The following is a 10,394-nucleotide window of genomic DNA, read 5'->3' as shown; positions in this document are numbered from 1 at the left end:
TTACCCTGAATCATTCTTGCCAGGAGATACCTTCTCAAACATTTTTGGAATCACCAATCAATTTGCGCAACAGCTACTAGTGCTGACAAACAAATATGCAGTAACGAAGTATAGGATTCGGAGTTCAATTCTGACATAAACACAAGTGTAAGAGTTATAGTTCAAAGGTGCAACATAAATACACACCCAACACAAAAAATAAACAACTCATCTACAATCAATAGTAGAACACATGGGGAGATTCTACTCAGTGTTGAAGGTCCTCTTGTAGGATTGTCAGCTAAGGAGCAGGTTGGTAATGTTGATGCAGAGGTGTATCATGATAAAGTATATTCAGACCATCAAACTGTTAGTGTCAAGATTATTCAATCCAACGGAACATTACATCAGCAAAACAAGGCAACATGCCAGCCTTGTTTGGAATCCATATATGAGCTACAATTCAAGAGGTTACAACAATCTTTGGAGGCTGGAAATCAGAATGCAATGGTGATGAAGGAGACAAGTGTAAATGACTTTCGCTATGTTCTGATACCTCATCAAGAAAGTGCAATTGAGTCTAGTCATATGCCCTGTGCTTCCGATACTGGACATCCACTTCAAATTCAGCTCAACATTCCCTTGAAGACACCTATCCAAGTATTACATTATATTGTATCCCATAATGTTGCACCAGTTGATATTCAACTGGCAATGGGTGACCAGGAACAATTTGAGGAAGAAGGTGATAATGAGTCCACAACTGGAAACTTCAAGGCAATAGCAAGGGAAGCTGATTTATCTCCTAGGGCTGGGGATAAAAGTGATAAAAAGGGAAGAAAACAAGGCCAACACAAAGAGATGCATAAACCAAAAAGAATTCTGCCTAGAAGGACAGCCTCACAATCTAAATGATGATCAAGACTCTAACATGGAACATAAGGTCAGGAGATAATAACAGGCCTTTCAGAGATTTATCAATATGCAAAGAGAACTCGGTTTCTTAATTGTTGCATTGATGGAACCTTTTCATAATTGTAGACACATTCATAATTACAGGAAGAGACTAGGTATGGAAGCTGTTATGTCAAACATTAATGGTACAATTTGGTTGTTCTTTGATGCGGCTGTTGAATGGGAATTATTGATGGACACTGAGCAACAGGTAACTATTAGTTTATATCATCAAGACATAGACCAGCATATCATCATGACTTTTGTGTATGCTAAATGTTCATCAATTGAACGACTAGAACTATGGGACTATTTGTACTACTTAGCTACTGATATGAATTTTTCTTGGATGGTTGGAGGTGATTTCAATTTTGTTTTACATGAGGATGAAAAGATAGGAGGTTTGCCGGTGTATCCATCTGAATATGAAGATTTTGCCTTCTGTGTGAATTCATGTGGTTTGTTTGATCTTGGATACAAGGGAAGTCCATTTACTTGGTGGAATGGTAGACCAAATAAATAATGCATTTTTAAGAGGCTGGATAGGATCTTTATCAATCTTGCTTTCCAGACTCTCTTCCCAAATATAGAAGTTGACCACCTCATAAGGACTGGCTCTAATCATGCACCTTTGTTAATGAGTTATGGGAAGGAGGCTATGCAGTTTGTTAAACCATTTAAGTTCCTCAAACTTTGGACTAAGCATGACACTTTCAAACAAGTGGTAAAGCAGAACTGGGTGGCAGATTTTATTGGTGATCCTTTCTTGATGTTCAAACATAAGTTGAAGAGAGTGAAGACATGTCATGCCCCTAAACCGAGGAGCTCGACCGGCGCTCAACTGAGTTAACCCGACTGAGCAAGCCTGTTAGATTTTATTCTATCCAAATTCATCCGTGAATAAAGAGGAGATGTACTCTGTTAATCAAATACTAAAGAGATTTCATTAACCGCTTCCATTTCATTCCCATTAACATCATCATTCAATATATCCAAAATAGTACGAGTTTATAGATTTAATGAAAAATGTGTTGCCAAATGCCAACAGTTCTAATCCAATTCCCAACATCAAATACCACCCACAACTTGTCTACGGAGCCTCTAAGTACAACTAAAGAGTAATATAGAAATGCTGGCAACAAGGCCCCGGCTATACCTCAACCACAAAGTACATGAGAAACAAAAGATACATGACCCCGAAATGAAGTGGGGCTCACCAAATCAGCTGAAAGGAGTGTACTGCTATCACTGATCAATGCCTCCTATTGTAGAACCACCTGCATCCATTAAAGATGTAGCGCCCCCGGCAAAGGGGACGTTAGTACTGTCGAATAACACTAATATGTATAGCTAGAAATCCTTTTTCAAAATAGAATGCCCATATGATATATACATGGAACACATAATATAATGTAATTGTAAAAACCTGTACAAACAAGGACAACAAAAAGGGGCACCTATTGTCTGCATTAATAATATGTCTCATTAGACCGTCCTTAGTGTTCACATATCATATTATACACTTATGCGTTTCATAGACCGTCCATAGTGTTTATTTAAACCGTACATCTATACCTCTTATACAAAAATGCACCTATGCGTTTCATAGACCATCCACAGGATTTCATATCACAATAGATTTCATAACACAATGTACATATGGGTTCATAGACTGTCCACAGGATTTCATATCACAATGTACCTATGTGTTCATAGACAGTCCGCAGGATTTCATAACACAATGTACCTATGCGTTTCATACATCGTCCACAGGATTTCATAACACAATGTACCTATGCGTTTCATAGACCGTCCATAGGATTTCATAACACAGTGTACCTATGAGTTTCATAGACCGTCCACAGGATTTCATAACACAATGTACCTATGCGTTTCATAGACCGTCCATAGGATTTCATAACACAATGTACCTCTGCGTTTCATAGACCGTCCACAGGATTTCATAACACAATGTACCTATGCGTTTCATAGACCGTCCACAGGATTTCATAACACGATGTACTTATGCATTTCATAGATCGTCCATAGAATATTATAACACAATGTACCTATGCATTTCATAGACCATTCATAGGGTTTCATAACACAATATACCTATGCGTTTCATAGACCGTCCATAAGATTTCATAACATATTGGAAACAAAAGTACAAATACGTACATCTCATAACCTTTCACACCACATATCACCTAATCCGTACTTTCAACCTCTTACAACATTATTATTTCATTGGCTCTCTTGGCCATACATATGATTCTTTATTCATGGCGTAATGGACGTATTTCATATTCCACACTTTCATTTCTTCCCTTTCATAGATCATCATCATAATTATCAACAAGTAGAATATTTCGAAAATCACAACTTTAAATTCATTAGTAATGAAGGCTTGAAACACAATTGATTTCTTTCCAATAGATGGAGTAAAATGATTGGCAATCGAAGTACAAGTTGAAATCATACACAATTTCTACTCACGAATATGTAAGAATGCAAAACACATTGAAAATTACTTCCAAAGCATAGCATTAGTTAAAACAACCACATATGGGCATCACTTGAGTTCATAAACATTTAGCCAATTATATTGTCGAAGTCAATTTTGGAATAGTTGAGTCAAAGCTCATTTCATAATCTTCCTAAAATTATTTCATTGGCACTATTAGTCATAAGTATAACTTTTATTATTGGCATGTTGGCCACACTTTATATTCCCAATTTACTGATTTCACTTCCAACCATCTTTATAGGTTATCAACAACAAGACATTCCCAATCAAGACTTTAAATACACATATGAGTAATTAAGAGTCTTAAGAATATTGAGATTTCCTCACACAATTTGGCATACTAGCGTTCTTTTGAAATACGATTCAATCCACGACATTTTAATACGCAACCCATACTTTGAAACTCACGGAAACATTATGGAATTCAATTCCAAGAGAGAAAGTTTAGCCAACATACCTCAATTGAGCTTTTCTTAAATTACTACAATGTTGCGAAAATTCTAGAAATCCCAATCTATTTGAGACATAACAAAATAGAACCATAATTAGGAAGATATTCATGGTCTCAGCTCATTTGAGTATTTTATCAAACACTAAGTGTGGATTAAGGTTTCAAGGTCTTTTTATGGAGGATTCCATCATCCCACAACCCAATCTTTATCATGCTTAGTTCAACAATCTTCCTACACCCCTTGATATCACATGCATGTAAAATAATCAACTCTCATGCCCAAAAATTATCTTTCTAATTACCCATTTTCAGATGATTTCAAAATTAGGGTTTATTGTGTAGAATTTTACCTCTAGGATGATGACCGAGTGATCTTGCCTTCTTATTCTTCTAAAACTTGAGCAAGAATTGAAGAACAATATTAGAGAACACCTTCTCATTATAGGGCACCCTCTCTCACTTTAAAATGCCAGATAATAGCTCAAAAATGACCCAAAGAATTTCTATAATCCTCAAACAAGTAAGCCTAGTCCGGCACCATGAAATATTATTTTCTTTGTAAATTTTACCGGGCTTTATACTTAAGTTCTTCAAAAAATTTCCGGAGTGTTACAAGACATCCCTATCACAATAGAGTAAACTAACTTTTGGAGACATATTCAAGCAGTTGGCTATTAGGGAGGATATTGTCAGAGTTAAGGAGATGCTATTTGAAGAGGAACCAACAATTCAAAATAGAATTGTCCTTCAACAAGAACAAGCAGAACTAAAAAAGTACCTAAGCATTGAAGAGCAGTACTGGAAACAAAAGGCAGGAATAAGAAGGTTTGCTGAAGATGATAAAAACACAAGATGCTTTCACAATCATTTCAATGGCAAAAGGCAAAATCTTAAGCTCAAAAGGATCCAGAATGCATATGGTACTTGGCTTGAAAGTCAGGATCTTTTGGCTAATGCTGCAGTGGATTTTTTTCACAAATAATTCACACAAGAAGGGAAAACTACAGGATTTGACTTGTTACATAATGTACCTAGTATGGTCAGTATTGAACATAACTTGGAATTGTGCAAGTTTCCTACCATAGAGGAAGTCAAGAATGTAGTATTTGCACTAACTGGTGATAGTACAAGTGGGCCTGATGCCTTCACTGGATTGTTCTACCTGTTCTGCTGGGACATTGTAGGAGAAAACATATTCATGCTTCTACATGAGTTCTATAGAGGGGCACCATTGCCAAAATCCATAACACATACTAACCTTGTTCTACTGCCTAAGAAACCACAAGTGCAAATATTCTCAGACTCAAGACCTATAAGTCTAAGTAATTTCATCAACAAGGTTATCTCTAGGGTGCTACATGACAGAATGGAGCAGATACTTCCATTATTGATTTATCCCAACCAATATGGCTTTGTTAAAGGAAGGAGTATATTTGAAAATATATTGCTCACTCAAGAAATTGTTACTGACATAAGGTTGAGAGGTAAACCAGCCAATGTGGTAATCAAGCTTGATATGGCCAATGTTGGGGTTTGTTGCGCATTTTATCAGCATGATAGGTTACTTAATGGTCAACAGTTGGTAATAAATTCTAATCAATAGGCAAGCTTCAGGGTTTTTCAAGTCCACTAGAGGAGTGAAACAAGGAGATCCACTTTCAAGTGAACTTAATGGTCCATCTTTATTTGATATTTCAAGAGCATTGTTTGCAAAATTGTGGTGGTGGTTTAGGACATCAAAGTCATTGTGGTCCAACTTCATGTGGAATAAATATTGCAAGAAATAGATGCCTACTGTGGTACAATTTAAACAAGGATCCCATGTGTAGAGGAAAATGCTAGAAGTAAGAGAAGAGGTCGAGCGGGATATTCTATGGCAAATGAATAGTGGTTCAACATATATTCGGCATGCAAATTGGACTACAATTGGAGCTCTATATCATATTATCCCCCCCATAATTCACTATCAATGAAGACTTAGATGAGGTGGCAGAATTGAGGATAGAGAGTGATTGGGATGATCCACTTCTAAATCAAACATTCCTAGATGACATAGCACACCACATAAGGCAAGAAGTTTACTTCGATCATACTGATGACTACTGGGATATACCTAAATGGATGCCCACAGCCTCAGGTAAATTTACAGTTGGTAGTGCATGGAAAGTCTTGATGCATAGAAAATCAACAAATCCAGATTACAAATCACTATGGACTAAAGGTTTGCCTACCAAAATATCTTTTTTCCTATGGAGATTACGGAGAGGAAAGGTCCCAACAGATGATTTATGGAGAAGAAATGGGTACCAAACAGTTTCAATATGTTGGTGTTGATTTTCCCCTAAAGAGGAAACTATGCAACTTATTTTTGTAACAAGTCATACTGCATCAGGAGTATGGAAGGTATTCATGAAGGCAGCTGGGATAGTGGTCAACTTGATACAGATTCATCAGGTAATTAGGGCATGATGGAGTGCTGAGTGTTGTGCTAAACTAAGACCACTATTTCATGCTGCCCCAGCCATTATTTATTGGGAAATTTGGAAGAGGAGGAATAATCTAAAGAATGGGAGAAGTGCAGTATCTTTTAATAAGGTGGTGCATGAGGTTAATAAAACACTTCACTGTCTACCTAAAGTAAGGTTTCCTTGGCTTCCAAAAATACCTCTACTATGGCCTGATATGGTTACATTCTTTGACGCGTATATGCCTTGTATTATCACTAAAAGTGTAACTTGGAAGCTGCCTCATGAAAGATGGTTCAAGTGCAACATAGATGGTATTTCAAGAGGGAATCCTGGACCCAGCTCCTATGGTTTTTACATGAGGAATGATGCTGGAGATGTGGTTTTTGCAAAGGCAGAAGAGATAGGGCTCTCAACAAATGTAGTTGTAGAGGTAAAGTCAATAAAAGAAGGGCTCTCATATTGTTTTCAAATGCAGTTGCATCCTCTCATCATTGGGACTGATTTGATGGTAATGAAGAAGATTATTGAAGGTGAATCGGAGGTACCTTGGAGCATTGCCAAGGAAGTAAATATGATCAAGGAGATGAAGGAGCAATTCAATGTGATTTTTCAGCATGTCCTAAGGGAGGGCAACTCTGTAGCAGATTTTCTAGCTAATCTTGTGTTTTCTTTGTTAGGTACAATAGAATTTCAATTATTCCATGAATTCCCAAATGTCGGTAAGACACTAATCAACCCAGACAAGGCGCAAATCCGAAACTTAAGACCTAAGGTTGCAAGAAATATAGCACCTGATTGATGATTGGCATTATGTGCTTGCTGCCAACCTGCTATAACCTCAGAATATGGTTGTTTATGTTGCAAGCATACTCTATACAATCAAGGTATCCTCCAATGCTACTGATATGGGAAAATTCTCAATCTGGAAGTATTTGGAAACTGTATCACATCAATAATGAAAGTAGTCATGTATTCAATAAATTCAAACACCAAAAGATTGTGATAATCTTCAAGAATACATGCAACTGGAATCTTGTCTGCAATATCAGTTGCGACCAGTATGCATTACACATACATGTGTTATCAAAGGGCTGTTCAAGGAACTACATCAATGGACTTCTATGAATTCAAAATATCACTGTTTAGGACAAGAAATTTACTGTGTGGAGATGTACTATTTAACAGTGGTATTAGCATTTTATAATGCTCATTCTGGGGATGGTATAGACCCATATGGAAGGTATTGTCCTGCAAGTTAAAGGTTATGAAAAATCATATTGCTGCATCTGTTAGGCCGACCGTCAAAGACCATGCACAACCAGGAATATTGATCGTAGTGGTGTCTACTACCTCAAGAATAATGCAAGAACTAAAGTTCAACCAAAATAATATCAGTATGTCCTATTTTGTGTGGTGTAGCTGTTGTGCATTCATACATTCCTTCTTTTTGGGATTGCAAAAAATGGTGCCTGATGAGAGCTTTGTAGGTGCTACTCATTATTTTGCAATGGTTGTCTGAATTCAAAAGCATCATTATCAAGGGGACGAGCTAGATAACATTTTATGTAATAGTTTGTTTACAATCTGTTATTGCTAATTATGTAATATTTAGCTTTTGCAAATTCCTTTCTTATTCTTATGTTATTTGGACAATTTGTAATTTTTGACCCAACTTGGGCTTTATTATATATAATAGCTACTATGTGCATAACCTAGTTGTATAATTGCTTGAAAAAATTAAATAAAAAAAAAATACTAACTAAACTAAAACAAAAAAAAAATGAATAGATAAAAATTAAATGTCTAATCTAGAACAATAGCTAATTCTAAGTCCCCGGCAACGGCACCAAAACTTTGTTGTAGCCAAACGCACACACAAGTATACGCGGTCGTCAACTAATAAAGTGATAAGATAGAATGTTGAACCCACGAGGACTTATTATCAACTATTAACTAGATTATACCATCCTAATTATCTAAATAAGGATTAAACCCAAAAGTAGTGATGCTAAAATAATTAAACTAAAAATAAAATAAGTAATGAACTTTGAACAAAGGAAGAGCAAATTATTATGTTATCAATGTAATGAAAACGATCTAGGGTTATGGGCTATCTAACATTCCTATTGTATTCTTTAATTTAATTGACTAACTGATTCATCTAGTTCATTGGTTGACAAGGTTAATATTGCTCATAAGAATCTGTCGAGTTCTTACTCTCCTATTCAAGTTAACCTAACGCCTATATGTCTATGGAAATAAGACTAACAAGAACGCATTTATAATTCTTGTACATCAACCAAGCAAGGAAATTAGGTATATGTCTATCCTAACTGTGAATCTGTTCCCCGATGCACAGGTTCAAGAACTTGATCAACTCAATCCTATGTGCAATCTAGAATTCCCATATTCGAGTTCAATTCTAGATTCGTAGATAGTATACAATTGGCGATCAAGCAATTAAATAATTAAGTGCAAGATTTTAAATAAATAAATAAATATGATAAATCAAGAAAGCAATATCAATATCTGAATAACAATATTCATAAAAGAACCACAACCCTAGAACATGCAGTTTAGTTCCACATAGACTTAGTAGCCAAACAACAAATCATACAAAGAAATATAAAAATTACTAAGCCTGGCGGAAGAAAGACAGAATTTGATGAATTTTGGCCTCCACTGCGGCTTTGTGCTTGTGTTTTCTCTTTAAAATGGCCTCCCCCTCCAAAATAGGTTTAGGACCCGTTTTGTACGAGTTGGGGGTATGTATGGCCAAAATAACCATGTCCCGAGCGAAATAGGACAAGTCCCCATCACCAGCACCAAGGGTAGCGTGGTGCACTATCCCTGGTGCTGGAAATTCTGCACTTCTAGAAACTGGGCCATAGGGAGCGCCCCACGCTACCTGAGGCGCTACTTTGTGCCAATTTTCCAATTTGTTTCCTTTTTTCTTCAAATCGTGCACCTTTATCCCACATTGCTTTCGAATGATTTTTACACATAAAAATACCATGGATTAGTGCAAATTATTACATTACACATTCGAAATCTCCGAAACCTGAGTAAAATGCAAGGCAATATGCATATAAATATTCATACTTTAAGCTGAATATCAAACACCAACAACAACAAGAACAAAATAATAATAACATATATACATTATTTTCCAACCTTATATCCAGCACAAAACACCACAAAACAGACCACACACCGCAATTACTTCATACACAAAACGTTAACCATAGTAGTGTCAAATAACCCAAAAATATAAAGACGAACGACCAGCCAACCACCCTGCCATGTGGTGTTTCTCAACACCATTTATCCTCCCAAACTCGATATAAATAGTAGCAAAAGATACAACCCAACAATAACACAAAACAGCCCACAAAAAAGTCTACAACAAGTTGAACAACTCGAACTCACGACTTCTGATCACCGTCCCATGAGTTATTACAATTATCGGACGAATTTATCTACCTTTCCAGCAGAAATAAGGGATAAAAGAGGGAATTATACTTACCTTATTTGGTGAAGATCTCAGCTCCTAACTTGGTTCTTCAACTCTTAGGTGTTCCTTAAACTAGAACTTGAAAAGAAGAGACAATCATTTTGGGTTTTATGTTGAATTTTTGGGACAAGTTTGCTGGGGTATATCTCTGATTTTTTGCTCTATTCTGATTGGAATATATGAAGGAAATCATCCCTCAAAAGGGCTCTTTGGAAGACCACAGCTAGCCCCTTTATGGACATATTTGGTCCTTTCATTTAAGAAAGTAAGTGACACACCTACTTGTCACCTATGCAGTCTGTGCAGTCTCACGAAAATATAAATATCTCTCTACTCTGATATCGTAATGACGAACAGCTTAATGTGTTAGAAAGAAGATTCATAGATCGTCAATTTTTTATGTGGATCATCCCGTAATTCCAAGTACATTAGGATACAAGCTCTGCTTTATTTGGCCTAATTTTCAGCATATTTATGAATGTAACTTGTGATGACCTT

The 10,394-nt window shown here is 36.3% G+C and overlaps 1 protein-coding gene across 1 annotated transcript; it reads left to right on the top strand.

Moving 5' to 3' along the window:
* Positions 1 to 1,051: 1,051 nt before the first annotated feature.
* LOC142163876 (uncharacterized) lies at positions 1,052 to 4,896 on the top strand. Its single transcript, XM_075221027.1, has 3 exons — positions 1,052 to 1,439; positions 1,524 to 1,657; positions 4,582 to 4,896. Exons 1-3 carry the CDS (start codon positions 1,052 to 1,054, stop codon positions 4,894 to 4,896), a joined length of 837 nt encoding a protein of 278 aa, XP_075077128.1.
* The last annotated feature ends 5,498 nt before the right edge of the window (positions 4,897 to 10,394 follow it).

This window comes from Nicotiana tabacum, chromosome 9, assembly GCF_000715075.1.
Source record: "Nicotiana tabacum cultivar K326 chromosome 9, ASM71507v2, whole genome shotgun sequence".
NCBI lineage: Eukaryota > Viridiplantae > Streptophyta > Magnoliopsida > Solanales > Solanaceae > Nicotiana > Nicotiana tabacum.
This window is presented reverse-complemented; position numbering and strand designations above follow the sequence as displayed.

Coding starts and splice junctions, on each gene's coding strand:
- LOC142163876 (XM_075221027.1), top strand. CDS start 1,052: ATGGAAGCTGTTATGTCAAACATTAATGGTACAATTTGGTTGTTCTTT. Junction 1,440..1,523: donor TCCATTTACTTGGTGGAATG/GTAGACCAAATA, acceptor TCCCAAATATAG/AAGTTGACCACCTCATAAGG. Junction 1,658..4,581: donor ATGACACTTTCAAACAAGTG/GTAAAGCAGAAC, acceptor ATATTCAAGCAG/TTGGCTATTAGGGAGGATAT.